A 20491-nucleotide genomic window follows, 5' to 3' on the forward strand; every position below is an offset into this window, starting at 1 on the left:
GAACAATGTTCAAAAAAATGAAAAGGCCATTGTGATTGGAATATGGTAAACGAGAGAGAAAGAGTCAGGAAGTGGATTCAAAGTCAGGCACGGCCTAAGTCAATGTTAAATCTTGTAGCCCAGGTTTTATTTGAAAGCATAATCTAGCATATAACCCAAAAATACTCTTTTTTAATTTAATGAAGAAGCCTATGTCCCTTCTTGAAAACTACATCGCCTGCCTACAAATAACTATAAATATATGTTGATGTACATTTTCATTATAATAATATAGACAGCAAACATTAATATAACATTATTATGTTCTAGGTGCTATTGTAAACACTATATATATGTGTCTGTATGTTTACATTTACAGATCTAATAGAGAACATTTTTCTTTTATGTAATAACTTACATACTTATATATATAATAGGAATTCCCTCTCCTTATATTTATATCTTCCTCATTATGTAGAGACATCATCTATTTCTCTGCAACTCAAGTTTGGGCTGTTGTCATATTAAACCCTCACTATCAGGCTCTGCTGTAAAGACAAGGCAAGAACACACAAGTGCACCCTGTTTACCTGCCTTTCAGGTCTCAGACGGGGAGCGTGGCCCTGGGGACCGGCTCTGGTCCCTGGACAGGATACGTCTCTGTAACAGGGCACAGAGAGCCACCTCGCAGTTGGCCCGACACCGGTGCCCCACTGGGTAACAAGGCGATGTACAAAACAAATTATAGAAGAAAGTAAGACAACTGGAGTATCGCCAAACTGCACAGAGACAACTCCACAAGAGCTTGTGCATATCTTTGTATTGGCAGTGTTTCTGCGCGCATCTGATTATTCATTGCAGGCAAGGTGAAAATGAATATTCCAAGTAAGACTTTGTTTTTGCCAAAGAATAAGAACAGAATCTGTGATGCTAAAACCCTGCAGGTCTGATATTCTCTAGTGAATTTAGAAGGCATTCTGAAGTGGGTGGCAGATTGTCAAGACTCTCTCTGGAACTGTGGCGTTAGTGAATCGGTATGGCTGACTTTCGCTGTTACCTCCCCTTCTGCTGTTGTCCAAATATACTTTCTGGTAAAGCTGAAGTATAAGAGATTCCTCATATAAAAGTAAATAAGAAGCCAATGGTCGATCTGTACTAGGCACAGGTGGGAATATAGGGTTTGCAAGCTAGAACTTACCTCTGACTTCTGGTGACATACAGTTGAGCAGGGAAAGCACAGTGAAGAAGTAATGGCAATAAAGTGCCACAAGTGTTACAGGAAGTGGATTACTGAGCATTGTGATGCCACATACCCACATCTCCCCCGTAACCCACCTTCTCTAGAAGTCAGAGATCCCCACGGCAAGTGGTAACTGAGCTGAGCCCCGAATGAGAAGCAGCTTGTTGGTACATTAAGAGCAAAGAAAAATGGTTCTACACACAAACAAATGTATTTACTTACATTTATTTACTTGACATTTTTGTTCCTGGTTCAATTCTAGAACTGTATTACTTTTGAATTTATTTATTATTATAATTTACTTATTATTTTCCATTTTTTTCTTTTTGATCCAGCTAATTTAGGTTTTCTTTTCTCCTTTTCTTTTTACATCTTTTGGAATTAACACATGCAATTTTTAATCAGTTTCCCCTTCACTAACTCATTTGGTATGTACGACTCACTATTTTTAGTAGTTATTCTAATGACAACCTTCTGCAGCCATGCCTTCCACTACCTAATACAAATTATTACCTTGATCATTTCCTCACAAATGCTAAAACCATATTGCTTTTGAATTTCATTTACTTATCTTCTGCTTTTTCAATTACTATTTTCATGTGTTTCATATAACACATATTTTAAGCTTCACAAGGTGTGTTACTGTTTTATATAGTCAGTATTTATTTACATTTCCCCACTTCACATTTTTGTTAGTTTGTGCTGTGTGCATTTTGGGTTTCCTTCTGAGAGCAGTTTTCTCCTTTCTTTTGTATTTATTTTAGTGAAGATGTTGTGACAACCAATTCTCTCAGTTTTTGTTTGGGGGAAATGACTTCACTTGGCCTTCTTTTTAGGATATTTTCATTAGCTGTATAATTCTAGGTTAGCAGGGTTTTTAAAATTTTAATTTCTTTTCAAGTGGTTTTTCACTGACTTCTGTATTCAGTTATTTCCTTTGAGAAATTATATGTCTTCTGGTTGCTACTTTGGGGGAAAAAGAAAATTCTATCTCCCATCCATGACTATGTTTAAATTGTTTGTAATATACTATTCAGTTATACTATAATATGCATAGATATGGTTTTTTTTTTAATGTATCCTGCATAGGGTATCCTGCATCCAACTTACATAAATCTGTAGGTTGCAGTTGCTTATCAATATTGAAAATTCCCAGTCATTATTTCAGGTAGAGATTCTGCCCATTCTCTGTCTTTCTTTTTTTTTCTTTTTAGAAAAGCACTTAGAGACTAATTACATGATTGTGAGATCTCTTCAATGTTTTGCATTTCTCTTGTGTTCTTTCCCTACATTTTTACTTTTTTTACTCTTTGTGCCCATTTGAATTCTTGTTTTTGATCACCTCTGTTCTAGAAGACAAGTCCTATAGTTAAACTCGCTATAGATATTCTGATTTTAGATAATATATGTTTTATTTTTATTTCAATCATTTCTTTATTAGAGAGTCTGGTTCTCTCTTGAAATCTCTCTTCTCATTTACTTTTTCTTTTCTTCGTTTTCTTACATGTATTAATAGTAACTGTATTATACTCATTTTCTACATATTTCTAATGTGAGATATATAGTTATCTTTCCATTGCCTGCTTTGTTTCGATTCTAGTCCACTTTCAGAGGCTTGCTTTCTAGTAATGTTTAGCCTCTTACCCTGTGCAGCTGCTTTATTACAGTATCTCTAGGCCCAAAGATCAGTCCTCCCTCGGGGTGAATCCCAGATTCTCAGCCTTTTCTTCTTAAAACAGATTTAGCTGACGTCCCCCAGGGCAAAATGGCTCCAGAATATGAGGTCAGCCCTCCAAGATTCTCTGCTGCCTGAAGGCTTGGCCCCTTTGGGCCTCCTCATGTCATTAGTTCCCTAAGGACCTTAAGCATCATGTGTGGGTATTTTACTTGGACTTTCTCATTGTTCTCAGCAGGCACACCGATCTACGCAGGCAATGCATCTCACCTAAAACTCAGCCCCTGCGTTTTACTACCTGTGGAGAATGGGAATGTGAGGGCCCTGAGCCGTGGCAGTGCAGCCAGCCCTGTTTGTTGAGCCCTGTAAGTCATTTAATCACCCTGGATATTGACTCTAGTAACTAGCAAAGCTTACTTCAGCGTAATAAAGACACAAAGTCAGTTACACGTTAATGTTTAAGTCATTTAAACAGGAACTCCTTTTGTATCATCGTTTTGCTCACCCAGGTCCTCCGATCAGACAGACAGGGTCAAGGCACATCCCCTTGGTACCGCCTTTAGGCTGGAAGCACCTCCTAACTCTGGAAGGGGTGGGGCCCTTTCTGCTACAGCCGACACCAAGGGACAGGGAACCCCTCCCTGGAGGTAACGTGGGAAGAAGACGCATAAGAAAGGGAAGGGAGAAGACATGAAAGAACTAGTTTATTTGGAACAAAAGAGAAATCAGATAGGTAGATTAGAAACCAGGATTATAAAATAAAATATTTTTAGCAAATCTAAGATGCCACATATGAAATCTGTACATGCTTTGTGGACCGTAAGAAAAACACTACCAATTATGTGATGACACAATGCCCTCTAATTACATTAATAGTAATAAGCTTGTCAATTTCAGAGTTATTAAACTGTAAACTACTCATCTTTGAATAGATGAAAGAAGGCAGAAAAGATCTTGAGAAGTTTTACTTTCTTCCTTTCAAAAAATTCAACGTAGTCAGCCCTATAGGTGGCTATCAACAATCTAAAATATTCGTCTTAGTCTTATTGTGGCCCTTGACTGTGATCTCCTTAAAATATTTAACCTTTAATTTTGTTCTTCTCTGGGGTTTTTTGGTTGGGTCCGGCCTATAATTACTAGTCAGCTTTTCTGTTTCGTGGTCATGCACTTGAGTTCTCACACCTCTGCATATCTTCTCCAACTCCTGAATGTAGGAATTTTAAACTCACCCAGTCATATTCTTTCTCTTGGGTTCAAGCAAGGAATACAACAGCTTTGTACCTCATATTTAGCCCTTGCTTTTAAAGACAGTCTACAATTAAGAACCCTACATTTAAATTTTCTATGATAAAGCAGCGTAAATTCCTTGATAACTTCACATAAGCATTAATTTCTTGGCTTTTAAATATGGGGAATTTAGACTTGACTCTTGAATTCAGTTTGATTTTTAGTTGTGATAACAAAGAGGAACATTAAAATCTTACTGATGTGACAAGTTGGGAGACTGCAATATAGGACACTGTTGCTGTTATTACAGCTACTATTAAAATCCAAATAACTGCGCTATCCATCCATAAACATGTTTGTCTGAATAAATACATAATGAATATGAACTCATTATAAACATATGGGCTCCATGGGTCAAAATCATTACAATCCTCTGTCCTCAGGAGATAGAAATTTCTTGGTGATATAACAAATGTTTAGAAATTCTGCATTCTTATTTTGTTGTCAAAGTATGTTATTATTACTCAGATTAATCAGATCTTCACACATTATAACAATATTAGTCATCAACCAAGTGCATTATCATAACAAATATACTGCTGTATAAATCTTCTGGGATACATTTTCAGCGTCAGACTATTTCAGGGTTCCATGGGCCCCTAGAAACATTTGACAAAGTACCAGCTCAGACTCCATGCTTCGATCATCGGTTTGGATCTGAGTTTATTTAGCCACTGCTTGAGTACTTACAGAAAGTGGCATCTCACTGTTTCCAGAGCAGCCGAGTTTTCTTATTAAATAATTCCAGTTTGGAATCTCTTCCCATCTCCCTCCTCTTGTGTTCCATCCACCATAAACTATGCACCTCTAAGGATTACCACGAGGTTGATTCAAGGAAGATAGTGCTTGCAAAGTGCTTTGCAGAGTCTCCAGGACATAATGAATCATTCCCTCTACCCAACTTTCATCCGTGGAAATTCTTTATACCCTTCGGATTTTGCCTAAGAGTTACTTCCCCCTGAGACTGAGTGGTTAAATTCCCAGCCCCGGCACCTACACCGCGTGAATCCTTGTTTGTATCCCACTCTCTCCTCTCCTTCTTCAGGGCAAGAGCTTTGCCCTATTTCCTACAGTTTTATAGTACCTCGCTGATTATTGGGCGCACAGGAGATGGCTAATATGATGTTTGAATGAACAAATAAACTGACAAGCAATTACAGATTTTAGTTAAAGTTACAACTGCTAGGCCTGGAACCACTTCCAGTGCTGAGCCACACGACGTGGTGTGGAATGTGACTTACTGGGATAAGCAGCTTTATTAGGGGCTTGCTCATTGGCAGATAAGCAGATAGAAGTGAAGTCATGTTTAAGTTAGGCGAGTTCAAGATTACGCAAACAGTATGCAGTAGTTGGAGAAATGGAAGCATAGCCTGCTCTTTGCTTCATGTTTTCCTGAGTTATGATGCAAAATGGTCCCTTCATGCTCCTTCCTACAGAATGGCTCTTTTCTAGGGACAAGCAGGCCTTCTATCATTCCGAAATAAATATTCATTATTTAGTTCCATAGATTTTGTTTTTTTTGCCAGATCCAGTGTTTTTCCGGGTTCATGTGTACCCCTTCAAAAAGGCACGATGGATCTAGAGATGCCGCAAGAAGGCTTTGACTTGCTCTACCTAGATTTTTAATCTAGTTTTATATTTGTCCGAAGGAAGCAGTCAGCACTCTACAAGCTCATATGAAGCTCTGGTCCCACCCCTGACTTTTTCGTGCTATGTACTTCAGTTTCTAACGTCATATTTGAAATCAGAGGACTGTTACCGTCTCTACAGGCTGCTTTCTCTGTCAGACTCCCACACTTATTTCTTTCTTAAGGTGATTCTAAGAAGCAATATTTCTGTTTCTCATTTTGGATATTATTTGTATTTGTCTCAGGGATATTTATCAAAAGAAATAGGTACAAACTCAAACTAGCTTATAAGAGTAAAGGAAACAGGACCACGATGTAATTCCGGAAGGACCCTGTGGAATGAGAGTCTTTCATTGACTGTCTTCCCCCAGGGGGACCTGCACTTCCATGAATATCCTGTGTCATTGCTGTTTTCTCCCTCTGGATCCTAGTCTCTCCATGGGGCTTTTTGTTCTCATTTCCCACAGTAATTGCTTATATTGTCTTTGAGTTGCCATGGGCACTGACTCCGCTTTATCTTAAAACGCCAGTGCTCAGTAGCATCTGGTTCAGTTGTTTGTGTCACTTTGCTTGACAGAGAAAAATCTGTGTTGGATGGATACCTTGATAATCAGCCACTGCCAGAAGGGTGAGGTCACTGGGTCCAAACAGGGACACCCATGACCGTGTCCTCTTTGAGCATCGCAGCCCACGCACAGCCACTCTGCTGCTGTGGCAGAACCCTGCATATTAGATGGGCTCCTTCTGAAGACCTGCTAGACGAGAAAGCTCTGCTATTAACTTTCAGCACAAAATAATTCCTTGATATCTGCCCCATTGACAACTGTGGGTACCCTACTAAAAACTGTTGGTACTTAAAGATCGGTTCTGTTACCCATTTGGAATGTTTTAAATTACTTTTAATTAATTGTTTAAAAGTATGTAGAGAGCAGTTTCTCAACCAGGGATTTTACACATGTATGAAGCATTCGCTCTACAATTTGTCTTTGTTGATACATGGCTAGATTTGATTTTAGATTGCCCCAGTTGTATTTTCAGGTATAAAACAATTCAGTTATGTTGAAACCATTGGATACATGACAAATCAATTAAAATACAGACTACCATAAGCTTATCTGGTTCTCAGAATCTCATCTAAAACTCATATATCTCCATTCTGAGGCATATATTATAAGCCCTAATGTAGTTCTTCATTTCTAAAGACTAATATCCATTACATACAGATGAACACACCATTCATACATATTTATATATGGAAAATGAATTACCAGTTCTATGTTATTTAATTGCATTTTCTGCTTCGGGATGTTATTTGACTTCTCATCGTATGGAAGCTATACATTGTAAGACTGTAACAAATTTCTGGAGGACTCAGGAATAGTAGAAAGCATTCCTTTCCCTGGTCAGTGGAAACATGTACTGGTTGATAATCCACCAGTTCTAATACGGAGTGGCCTTTCATGTTAGTGAAGAGATTTCTGTATTATTGAATTCTTTGCATCTTCATAAAATCCCTTCTGCACTTATTTCCAAAATGTTGATTCCATCCATTCACCCACTCCTGCCCCCTGCAGCGACTGTCTGCACCCTGTGCTGGGTCCTCTCCACTCGGGAAATCGATAAGCTTTCCTCTTATTTCTTCAGAACCATTTCAAGTAGCTTTCTGGGAGTCTTTTACTATCTTGTTGAAAACCCAGGAATTTATTTTCTTCTCTCTTGTATTTCAAGCTAAAATTATACCCTTGGGAGTAGGTGGGCAAATATGTGAAGGGAGGCCCTACACGCTCCAGTTCTGTCCATAGGATATGCTGCATACCAAACGTGGCACTGCCTCGGTCCCTCCAAGCACAGCCCCTTGCTATCGCCCTGCTGGGACTGACGAGGGAGAAGCCCTCTCACAACCCGTGTCACTTGTTCCTCTCACACACGTTAGCTGAGAATGGTGCTCTGTGCTGGGAACCAGGTGCACGGGTTGAACTGTGTTCCCTTAATGTGTTGAGGTTCTGACCCTTCTACTTCAGAATGAGAAATTTGGGGGTACAGTCTTTACAGAGGTAGTCAGGTTAAAATGAGATCATTAGGGTGGGCCCTAATCCAATATGACTGGTGCTGGTATAAGGGGAAACTTGGAGACAGACAGGCACACAGAGAGAAGGCCGCGTGAGCATGAAGACGGCCACTGACAGGCCCCAGGGAAAGACCGGAACACACTCTCCTCACAGCCAGTGGAATCAACCGACCCTACCAATGACTCTGTCTCAGGGTTCTGGCCTCCAGACCTGCGAGAAAATACATTTCTGTTGTGCAGGCCCCTGAGTCTCTGGTGTGCTGTTATGGGAGCTCCCAGGAAACTAATACCCTGGGTGCTGATCAGAACAGGTACCACGTCACAGAACACAGACTTTCACCTGTCAAAGAGGAAGCTTCCCCTGAGGGCCTCCAGCAAAGTGTGGCAGGCAGCAGCTTGTGCTTTAGGAAGAATGGCATGGATTCAGTGACCCTGTTCAGTTCAACAAGTCTTCCCTGATTTTCTGCATCCTGATAGTCTAGGGTAAGTGTTTTAAAGCCATGGTAGGTGTCTTCAAGGAACTCACAAACTAGCAGAACAGCAAAAACGTAAAATGTCAATCATAATAGAATGCAAGATAGTAAATGCTTTAATTGGGATGAGAAAAAAAGCTATCAGAGTAGAGAAAAGGAATAAATTCACCTTGATATACAGAGGAATGTTCAGGGGACATTTTATAAGACACAGTAAGCTCTCAGTGAGGAAATAAGCTGCTATTCAGAATAGTATTACGATAATTAAAATACTTGGGTAGAGGAGTATGGTAGCAGCTGTGGCATAATTAAATATGGATGTGTTAGTGCAAATGCATATAGACAGAATCTGCTGTATATGTGCTCCTTTCAAAAGAAAAAGATGTGATAGGATGAAGTCCTATCTGCTTGTGATGTTTTTAAAAAACACCTTAATGTCACCCCATAGACAGACTTGTATTTCTAACCAACGGAGAAGGTAAGAATGCTGCAGAAAATTGCAAAAAGTTGCCCAGTTGCTATGCTATTTGTGTGAAGAATCCCAGACAGATCTGATTGTAAAGGAATCCTGCGGCTCCCTTCAGTTATCATTCCTGGGAGAGGATTACATCCTTGGAGAACCTTTTATTGGCCTTTTTGAGCTATGCCTTGATCTTCACCAATTACTGTTTTTTTTTAGATTGTTGGCCTCACCTCTACCTTGTTGTCTAACATGTTTAGGTTCTGCTAGGAAAGTCTGGCAGCAGCTTAAATTCAAAAGGGCTGCAGGGTTTTCGAGGGCTCATTTCTGGGTCCTGATGAAGTTTCAGAGCCTGTGGAGCCGATGGGAGGAGAGGTGTGTGCTGCTAGCTCGTGCCGCTAGCCCGCGTCTCCGTGGTTTCTTCTCCCACACTGACTCCACAGGCTCATGTGTTGAATAAAAGTTCCGCCCAAATGACCTTATGAGCATGTATATACATTTTGTGTCTGGCAACAGAAAGCATGCTTTTTCTTTTTTTAAGAATCCTTAAGTTTCCTACACTATGAAAAAAAAAGCACTGCAATTTCTCCAGAGTCTATTGAAGCCGAGGACTACTCCCCAGAGTTGGAAGTTAAGAATTATTGTTGAGCTGTGGAAAGAGCTTAAAAATGTTGGTAAAAACCATAGACAAAGTACTGGGAGTCACTGATAGGTGGGCACATGGCCTTGGGATTCTCCCTCCAACTTTCTGTGACACTGTGACATGCAAAAAATTCAGGTACTGTATCTTAAAAAATAATTGCCCATGCTAGGCCTTGGACTGGACCTGTGTTTAATTTCGTGTTAGCTCCTATGAGCTAGGGGCTCTTGTCCTGTCTGCACAAGAGAACCACCTAGAAGCTTTCAAACTCTCACTACCCCTGGAGAACCCCAGACCGATTAGATCAGCATCTATGTGATGGGACCCTTGAAGCAGCGTTTCTAATGTTTCTCACATGATTATAATATGTAGCCAAGTTTGAAACCAGTATTTGTCCTGGATAAGTCATGTCATCTGTCTTTACCTACACTTCTCCACCTGCAAAATGGACTGCTTTAGATCTTCCCACCTTTGCGCTCCATATCAAAGGAAGGGAGAATGAAGGTATTTAGTCAAGGGGGTTTCTTACGTCACCCTCAGTAGCCAGAGTCTGTGTTTATGATTCCGTGGCAGGGCTTGTCATCAACCAAGGATGTGGCCATACCCATGTTTCTGAACCCTGGGCGTCCTCAGAAGGTGGAAAGTTCAGCCTCTGCTGAGACTTCTGTCCTCACACCAGCAGAAGAGCAGAGGAAGCACCAATATCTGTGGAATCGCTGCGCAATATTCTTTCTTCCAGGCCAAATCCCACCGGGCATCACATCGTCTATCTGGCTTCGAATGTTTACTCCCTGGGGTGGAAGCCAGGGAAACAGGCAGACTGGGGAGCACGGGTTTTGGCTACTGGAGAAAAATGCGTGACTGTGGCTCCAGATGCTGAGCCAGGGAAACCGAGCCCAGGGCAGCAGGAGAGGCCAGGAGGGAGGATTCACACGGCCTGAAGGAAAAGTAGGAAAGCAAATCAGGATTCCTCAAGGCCCTGCAGCCCAAGATGGGACGGATGCCAGTGGACAAGGAGCAGATCACGTGGGAGTAAGGACCAAGCTCGGATAAATGGTAGCAGAGAAGTTCATGGGTGAATTACCGGCTCAGTCCAGGGATGGATTCTGGGGACTCCAGGCTCCCAGTGGAGAGTGGTTTGGTGTCTCTTGGCAGGGTAAGTTCAGCATCTTGTAAAAAGGAGATTCCCTCCACAGGGACCTCCAGAAAGCTCTCTGTCTCAGTTGACCATTCCATCCTGGGCTTCCAGAATTATTATCTGCCCCAGTCACTTAAAAAATCCATCCTGAACCGCTGAAGCCTTCTCCTCGCAGTGGCCTTCACCGTCTATCTCCTGGAGGCCTGATTTTTATCTACTTCACTGAGAACAATGCTTTGCCAGCCAGAGCATTTCATAAATATTTTTTTCCAATGTAATAATAGTTTTGGGGAAAACATTGCCACTGGGGGAAGCTAAGGAAATACAGCCGCCCAAACAGGGTACAAGAAAACTGTCAGTTAAGCTGAGGCAGGGCAGGGGTAGAGGTGTCTCTGCCTTAGCACAAGAGGCAGTGTGACGTCACCCCTCGGAGGCTCCCCCGAAACTGGAGCCATCTGTTTCAGATCTGTTTGTTCCTCTAGTCTGTGGGCTTCTAGAAGGCAGTGTCTGGGCTCCTTCTTTTTAAATTAGATACATACTATGCCTTTCAGAGGACTGGGATCACAGAAAGGAAGGGCACTGGGCGTCAGTATTGCAGGACACTCCTGGGTCTCACTGTGGAGACCATACTTCAGGAGCCAAACACTAAGAAGAGAAAAGTGTCCTCTAGGATGTACTAAGACGCTGAGGACATGAGCTTATGTTTACACCAAACTGTTCTCTGTAAGAACACAGGCTGATAGGATAAGACATTTCCCACCTCTGGGGAGAGCGCAGCAATCAGCCTCCAGCTGGGAGGAAGGAAGCTCAGAAAAGACACGACTGAGAGGCCATGTGTCTCTGAGGATGCTCAGGTCCTGCCCTGTCCCCTGTGCGAGGCCCAGAGTGGGTGGCAGAGCAGGACAAATGGAATCCCGGATAACCTGGGGGTCACACAGCGGACAGGCACTGGACGGCTCTCCAAGGCGTCCCCAGGAGACCTGTATCCTTACAGACAGTCCTGTCTCCTCCACCAGGACATGAACAGCGGACTCAGGCAATGGGGGCCAAGAGCCCTCAGAATCCGCACGAGCCACCCCGGGGGAGGATGCTGAGCTCCGCCCAGCCGCACCTGCCGCCTGCACAGCAAAGCCTGAAAGCTGGCCAGCGGTCCCAAGGGCGCAGCGGTCCCTGACAGGAAGCCGCAGGACTGTGGGCCTGGGAACCCCGGGGGCTGGAGGCTGGGGGCAGAGTAGTGAGGCGTCAGCTGGATCTGCAATGAGACCAGCCGGTGTCCACGGGGACACCTCGCGGCAGGTCAGGCCGACCACGCTCTTCGTTGACAGCTGTCATCCAGAGCTGAGACAACATCCGATCCCCTTAGAGGAAGAAAGGCGAAGGCAAGGACCTGAATGTGACGGAGTAGTTCCCAAAGAGGAAGCAATTGGGTTCTAAACTGGGGGCATGAGGTCCTCGGCTGGAAGAGCTACGTATCCTCTGTAAGCAGAACCGGAGTCCCTAAGCTCTATTGGTCATAAGCTCTTTAGTCTTGGCATAGATAAATAAAGCAAGTGACATCTTTATGGCCCTGGGTTTTGTGGATTTACAGTCCTAAGACCACAATCAGCTGCATGCTGCAACCCCAGCCTTTACGATGCGAGCTGTGTTCCCCAGGGCTCAGGTGTCTGCTGGCACTCTTTTTTGCAGCAGGCCCGGTGCCAGGTCCTCAGGATGAGGGTTGTCGAGGCAGCAGACTCCGATCTGGCTCTGTGACACCAGGAGGCCAGCATAGAGGGGGAAGTTGCCAGTGAGACAGGGTGGCCGACGGCAGGTGTTGGATGGGAATGGGGCGGAGTCGGGGAACCGCCCCAAGGGACCATCCTTAAGCTCAGGCCTGATGGAGGCGGGCACAAAGGAGGAACAGACGGACCCAAACAAAAGGAACTGTCCAAAGCTTTCAGATCCTACATCTCACCAGAGAGGCGCATGTGACCCTGATCCCAGCCGGGCAGGAATGAGACACACACAGAGAGCTGAGCTCCAGGCGAAGGGCCTGCTACTCACCTTCCAAAGCCCAGTAATCACGACGCCTGCCACCACAGCCACTCTACCTAGCACATAAAATAGCTTCAGTTTAATCTCTTTTCTGGAGACATGACCTTGGACGTGCTCAACTAAATGCTTCCTGAGAGTTGGGTCAAGAAAGTCAACATATTTGGAAGATTTCAACCATTCTTCCAGCAAATGTGTTCCATATAGGGGGAGCTAGTAAATAGTTTTGGATTTGTGGGGCCGTAAGTGATCTCTCACAACTGCACAACCCTGCCTTTGCAACATGAAATCAGCCAGACACTGTGTGAACGCTGGGCACGTGGGGGCCCAACAAAGCCTTACTTAGAAATGGGTGATGATGGGGCAGATTGGGGCCCATGACCACAGTTTGCCAACACCTGCTCTAAACACTCTGAACATCTAAAACACTCCCAGATGTATTCCTGAACCACCTTGGGAACACAGAGCTTTGTAGGATACCGATTTTGCTTTGCAGAGACATTTAACCATTAACTGGAGGCACCCCTCCTGGACCACGTTAATGGGTGGTATAGGAAATATCACTGGGAGGCATCATTGAATTTGGTGAGGTTTGGATGGCATGTTCATGCCTGGCTGCACAAGAGCCCAGAAAACAAGGACACCGACGCTTCCAGAGTGTGGGAGATGGGCTGGGCTTGAGCAGGTGACCACAGTCATCTCTGAGGCTTACACCACAAACATCTATGTCTGCTCCATGCTCAGCATCCTCCCTCCTGCAGAGACGGGCCCTCCCTCCTCAGTGACCTCCCGCAGAGCGCTGGCTGACAGATGGTCACCTTCTAGAACACTGTTGGTCCCCATGGCAGAAGGACATGAGCATGTGACAAAGCAAAAAAAAGCTCTTAAGCTTTTATCTCCAGAAGCAATATGTATTATTTTGCCTCACATTCACTGGCCACAGCAAGTCAGGTAGATGTGCTCAGTTTTGATGGTGTGGGGAAGGCAAACATATCCTAAGTCCACAGAGAGAATGGGCCAAAATCTCCCTGAACATCATTACTGCTCACACAGCACACTGGCGGCCGTCCTGAGCGCCTGGAACGTGAATCCACAGAAGACACGAGGAGGGCTCAGCGATGTGGGTGGAGACGCACGGGGGATGAACAGGCTGACTGGGAAGGCCTCCAGGGGGCAGGGGCTGCACGGCCGGAAGGCATCACCATGGCTGCTGACGTCTGGGCCATGGCCACTAATCAGGAGTCCCCAGTTCTCCCTGGGAAAATAGTAAGTTATCAAAGAGCCCTCCTTGGGCCTCACAACTACCCAGAGTGTATGTACACTAAGGGGTCACATAGAAGCCACAGACTGTGTCATTGTCCCACTAGGTCACTTCTCCTGGAGAAAAAAAACTGAAATGTCCTGTGAAAACACTCACAGAGTCAGACCCACCATGCTCCCCACACACTGCATGCTGAAGAGGTTTGCGCCTCGTTATGCCTTTGAGTGGCCCCCACGGCCCCGTGATTTCCTGTGCTTATCTCTCTCCTCACCCATGGCCCTGCCAGGGCCCAGGCCCTTTCTTTGCTCTGCCAGGCAGAAGGTCTGGCTGCTGCCACTTGGACAGCTGGCCCCAGTTCCCCTCAGCAGGCCAGTAACTCGCACCAACCTGGCTGCTTCCTGCTTCAGTAACTAATTCAGCGTCAGCACCACTGTTACGAACACCAGTTGTTAAAAGATGAAACAGAGATTGGAGCAGGTGGGCTGTGTGAGCTGAGCTGTAACCCCTACACAATCTGCAGAGAAAAACAGCTTCGCTGTGCAGTGCCCACACGTTAGCTCGCACACAGACTGACTTCTACCTGGGGCCAAAAACAAAGAATGCGCTACCAGAAGGGAGCACGTCGCTCACACAAAGGCGAAGCGTGGGTCCCTGGGCTCTGCCCTGAGAAACGCCAAAGAGCACAGACCTGAAATGTGCATCTGTGAATTTTTTGCTCTATATGTGCAAGCTTCTGGGGTGGAAATCTTGACTTTTGCATCTCAGTAGTCCAAGCCCAGGGCATTCCCTTTGGGTACACAAAATATGTTGAATCAAGAAATAAAAGAGTTAGAGAAAAAGAAGGAAAAAAAAACAAACAGAAGGCAGATTTCTTTCTCCCTTCCACAAAAGAAAGCACTGTGAGGCCGCCTTAAACTGTGCGTCTGAAGGCACCAGGATGGCTGCTCAGAGACCAGCAATTACCTGAAATGTGGGCAAAAATCAGAAAAGAAACAACAAAAATCATTTCTATTTCAGTAGGACGCGCATACCTTTGGTTCTTAAGTCTCCCCTGATTCCAGCTACAATACAAGAGGTTTGTTTTTTGAGCTGGCTCATTATAATACCAATTTAATACTGAAATTGTGGATGATGAAATAGCGCACCATGTATTCCAGTCAGGAATTGGAGAGAATGACTCAGGTTGTAATAGCTCATTCATTCTTGTATTTTGTATTTACTCATTCATTTGATAAATATATCTTCAGGGTCAACCATGTGCTGGACATTGTGCTAAGGGTCCATTTTGGCTGGTAATTTGCAACCTTTGGTATAAAGCATGGAGTTGTTAAGTAATAAATACTTAAACTGAAATGATAGCTTCGTTCTTTATCTTTGTAATCATAGGGAAATCCCTCCCCCTTCCTTGTCACCTTAGCTTTCCCGCAGGTGAAGCAGGGGCGATGCTAAATGCTTGAAGCATTAACACGAGGGTAAGATGAGGACACAGTAGGTGTAGAGCACCTGGAAGGCTCTATCTGGACAAAGAGCATTTCATTCATAAACTGGTACCAGATTAACTGATTAATACACATATCAATCTTTTTATTTTAAAGGACATAAGTATCAAAACTTCAGAGGTATGTTATCTTCCTTTCTCTTGTCCAATGTAAAGTTCGCCTAAGAAGCACACCACAAGCGCAGCTGTCTTCTGGACCACGAGCTCTAGGTGAATTTCAGAGTAGGTGCGAGGAGATTTCAGGACTACTCTCTGTAGGTTGGGCTCATCAGAAAAATAATCTTAGAAGGTGTAAGCTTTGAACTACACGTGAGATGCGGGGAAGGTTCAAGAAGACAGAGAAGGCTAGAAGGCTCTCCTGGTGAAGAGCTTGATGTGAACCCATTTCCGTCGCCCAGGTGAGCACGGAGCCCCCCCACCAGCCTAGACTCTTGGGGGACTCCTAGCCTCCCTGATGACCCCTCTGTAATGATGGGTGCTCACTGGGAACCTCGTATGGAAAGCAGCCCCAGGCCAGGGGGTGACGGAGATGACAAGAGCCTCTTCCTTCCTCCAGAAGCATATGTCATGCTTTATGATAAACAAATGTCAGCGCTGGGTCTTTCAGGGAGCCGTCTGAAGTAGGGTGTGTCTGACCCAAACCCCAGAGCACTGACGTATGTATGCATTCCATAACTTATTTATTAAACACACCAGACAGACCCGATTAGCATCAAAGCAACTTATAACTTAATTTTTCCCCCCACTGCTTTTCAAACCTTCTCTATCTTTGTTCTCTCCCTTCCTCGCCAATAAAACACAGTCCCGTCATTTGATTACTTTCAGATACTCTCACTTTTAGGTTTTAAAAAGTCCAGTCAAGTCTAATGTCAAAACTTCAGTCTTTCTTCCAGCACGAAGGGTTTCCCTCACCCTTCAAGGCAGACCAGGTCCATGATTCTGAGGATGAGGAGCAGAAAGGGGCCAAGATCAGCCCCTTCCATCTCTTCTCCCAGTAGATGTAGAGACAGAGGGGGAATGACATCTACATAATTATATTCTGTAATATATGTACAATACAATTATACAGAATCATGAACAAAGCGCAGCTCACCCTTGACTTCTCGCCTGCATCAGTCGGGTTCCTTCTGTGGGGCAGATGCTCAAATTCTGGCTCTTCCTGCAAACAGAACTAAGGGCTCTGGGGTCGCTCGGTGTTCCTTCACATTCACCATCCCTGAGGCAGGCCCACCTTCTTTATCTGGCACCCCAACCTGTCCTCAGGGCCTGTTTGAGATAAGCCATTTATGCTGAGGTCGTTGTGCCCAAGATCCTTTGGGTGGTAGAGACTTTTCAGAATGTCCCAAGTCTAGCTCATTTCTGCAGGGACCTCTCTGGTCCAAAGGAAATACCTCGTAAATAGTACCAAATACAGTGTGCTGTCATATTAGCCTTCCAACTGCTCTGACACGGGGGCAGGTCCAGAGGACTTCATCCCTTTAGACCTTTCTAGTTTAGAAACTAATGCCTGCTTCTGACGCATTTGTCTCTGTCCTCCAAACACGAAGAGATGTACGGATCCCTCTGTTGCTAATATCTCCCTGGAATTCTCACTAATAAGACTTTCTCTCTCCTCTTATAAATAGGCTGGAGACGGGTGTGCAGCTAAGAGTCACAGAACAGTAATAGGACTATCACCTTTCCCGGCTAAGCAAAGATGCTCTAGTAACTTGCTTTAAAATTTGGAAATACTTCTTAAATTTTGTTTTCCCTCATATATCTCTCTTTAATTTTTACACACAGTTGAAGAATAAAAGCCTTCCTAAATTCATCTGGAATCTCTGACTTTGGGTTAATTAGGAGTGTGTGGCCTTTTGTTACAATTTTGTAAGTTAAAAATGCTTTTTTGTTTTTATAAGTTTGATCTTCTTTGAAACCAGGTGTATTTCTTTTATTTGTTGAAAACAAAGGGCAAAAATAACACTGGACCAATTCAATTAGTAGGTGTATTTTCACTTTTAAGAAGTATTTTCTTCCTTACTGTTCTTTACTTGAAATGATGTCTTCTGTAATAAGGACTGTCTTTTATTTTGCAATTCTAGCCTTTCTCATGCTTTAACTCAAATTAAATTGTAAATCTTGTATATTAGAAAAAATCCTACCCTCTGTACCTCCATCCAGAGTAGGAATTCTCCTCATGAAGAATGTTAAAAATCTTTCTGTAAGTGACTTCTGTGATTCAAACTGGTGTGATGTACAGCAAGCCATGGAAGAAACGAAATGGATCCTGGCCCAAGGCTTCTGGCAGCTGAATGACTGTATCTTGATCTGCTCCTTTGGGGGATAGCTTTGCACAGTCTATGCTACCTACAAATAATGTTCTCTTGTGTCATTTTACCTGCGATTGCCAGAGCAAAACTCTGCCACAGAACTTGTGGACGTGGCTTCAGCTAGGACAATGAGTCCTCTTTCTGGCTGACTTTCTGGTCTGGAGGGACTCTGGGCCAAATTATACAGGAGCAGTAACGTGCCTGTGTGTCTGCAGTTTGACTTCCCGTCGGCTCAGTGGGGGTTCCACCCCCACAATATCTCCTCAGTTCCCATGTGTGATTTTTAAGCCCGTCTGTGCTGGGCACTTCCCTAATGCAATGTGCTTCAGAGGAGTAACGGAACTGAGAGATCCTCTGCCTCCTAAGAGATTGCTGCCCAAACCCGAGAGGATGCTAACACGAAGGATTTAGAGATGCTGAGGGCCAAATAACACGTGCCTGAAGATGACAGGTGTCATGAAACCGAGGCCCATATACTGCAGGGCTCCCAACAGCCTCGGCTGTGTTACCCACTGATAAGTCCAGAGGTTTGTGCCCCAGCTCTAGGCCTTACACATGCATATAGGTATGGCATTCTATTTATTTATCTAGTATTTACTGATCACTTCCTAGGGATCTACAACAGAGCTGAGGAAACAAAGCATACACATATAAAACAATTCATAATACTAGTTCAGATAAGCTTAAGAGTCTTAAAAAAAACACAGTAGATACAAGAGCTAGAACTCCGAGAAACAGTAGAAAGAAGTGCCCAGACTGGCTAAGAGCTTGTCACCAAGGTGGTCAACAGACACCAAGCCAGAAGAATGAATAGTGTCTCAGAGGAGAGAAGTCACTTCCATGGAAGTTTGAAATTTGCAAAAAATCCACATTGTTCTCAGCACTGGGCAAAGTACTTTTGTCAACTCACATCCTCTTAGCCTAAGAGGCCCAGAAGAGATGCACGTTTTCCCCAGCGTCCTCCCTGCAAGCCGGGGATATCCTGGTGCTCCCCCTGGGTCATGAGACCAGCCTGACTAACAGATATTTCCAGAAGGATGGGCTGTGGAGACAAGCTAGTCCCAGCCATAGGCTCACTCCACTGCGCACACGGAGCGGGGTACAGGCAGTTCCTCAAAGCAGAAAGGAGTTGGAGAAGCCCGAAAAGGACAGCTCTTTCCGCACTCCTCCCCACGTGACCCCTGGGGCCCCCAAGCACGGAGCCACCATGATCACCCCACCGGCTCTTTGTCATTCCCTGATCGTGCCACGTGCGTTCCAGACTCCGAGGCCCAGCCTTTGCTCATGTGCTTGTCTCTACAACAGTGTCACTCCTTGTCTCCCAGCTTTTCTAAATACTCTCCATTCCTCAAGCTCAACATACGCTGACTTCTCCGTGAGGAATCCCCTGCCGGCCCAGACCCTCCACGCTCCCGCTTCTGAGTCCCGCAGCCCAGGCTCAGACCTCCCTGGCCCCCTTCACCCAGACCCCCTAAAGGGTGAGATCCCACCACAGTGGCTCCCTGAGTGTGTGTGTAAGTATAGAAATTCATCATCATGTTTTCCCTCCTAAACCATCTGAGAGCAAGGCACAGACATGAAACCCCATGAAACCCCATCAACCCTACACACTCCAGGGTCTGTTTGTTCAAAACATCATCACCCCCCAGCTCCCCAGGTCTGGCTACCAACATGGACAACACAGTAACATCTAGTCTGTAGACGCCATTCAAATTGTCCCAACTGTTCTGACAATATCCCATTTCACTTTCTGGCCCATCCAGGAATGTGCACAGCATGCAGTTTCATGCCTCGGTCCTCCTTAGCCTCTGTGGGTGACCCCCACCTGTGTCATGCCCCCTGCACGGGCAGACTCGTATCACGCTTACTTAGCAGAAACCCCATGGAAATGACACTGCGCTCTTCTCAGCACATCACGTCAGGAGGCATGATGTCCACCCATTGTGTTTTCCTTGACTGCCTGGTCATGTTGGTGTCTGCCAGGTCCTCCACTGCAGAGTCACCTCTTTCCCCCTTCTGTGGATTAACATTTTGTGGAGTGACATTGTATCAATACCCTGTTCCTCACAAAACTTCTACCCACATGCATTTGCCCTCTTTGAGGCTCCCACCCTGATCAGCCGTTACTGGGATGGTCACCCAAGAGTGATTTCCTACCATTCCTTCTACATTTATCATTTAGCCTCTATTGTAAGGAAATGTTTTTTGCTAACTCATTCATTATATTTCATGGGCTCATAAATTACTATTTCATTCAATTTTTTTATGCCTATCATTATTTTTTTAATGTTCAAATTATCCCAGACTTACCCAGGGGGAGCACCTTCAAGATGGTTCCTGTGTCTTCTTGACAAGTTCCCATCTACAAAAATTAATACAATGTTTGTGAAAGCAGTTTTAGATTTACAGACAAATTTAGTAGAAAGTACAGAGAGTTCCTACGCCCTCACCCCCACCCAGTGTCCTACTATAACATCTTGCATTTGTGCTCAATATGTTTGTTATACTTCTATATATTTGTAATTTTAAAAATTAATTAAATACATGTAAAATAAAGAAATGAAATGAGAAAAATATAAATCTGAATTGTTCTAACAAACAGGTAAAACTATTGAAATTTTCTGTGCCCATGTTTTAGTAGCCATATTTATGAAATAATTTGAAACCAGGGTTAAGTGGTGAATATTTTTCTGAGTCAATTACTGCATTGCAATGAAGACTTTTAAATGAGAAAAGAAGGAAAACCATGTATGTCCCTTGGAGGATTAAGGAGATTATAAGGAACGCGTGGTGACCTTTAAGAT

At 44.2% G+C, this 20491-nt stretch overlaps 1 protein-coding gene across 4 annotated transcripts in view; it reads right to left on the minus strand.

The window, feature by feature from the left end:
• RNF144A (ring finger protein 144A) overlaps positions 1-20491 on the minus strand; it is a 397563-nt gene that overhangs the window by 133083 nt on the left and 243989 nt on the right. For all 4 annotated transcript variants that reach the window (XR_012122922.1, XR_012122926.1, XM_073217066.1 and 1 more), the window contains exon 7: positions 19998-20049. Coding sequence is in view for 2 of the 4 variants with exons in the window: in XM_073217066.1 (XP_073073167.1) it covers positions 19998-20049 (52 nt within the window). In the remaining 2 variants the exon portion in view is untranslated. The remainder of the gene's footprint in view (positions 1-19997; positions 20050-20491) is intronic.

This window comes from Manis javanica, chromosome 1 (assembly GCF_040802235.1).
Source record: "Manis javanica isolate MJ-LG chromosome 1, MJ_LKY, whole genome shotgun sequence".
NCBI classification, from domain to species: domain Eukaryota; kingdom Metazoa; phylum Chordata; class Mammalia; order Pholidota; family Manidae; genus Manis; species Manis javanica.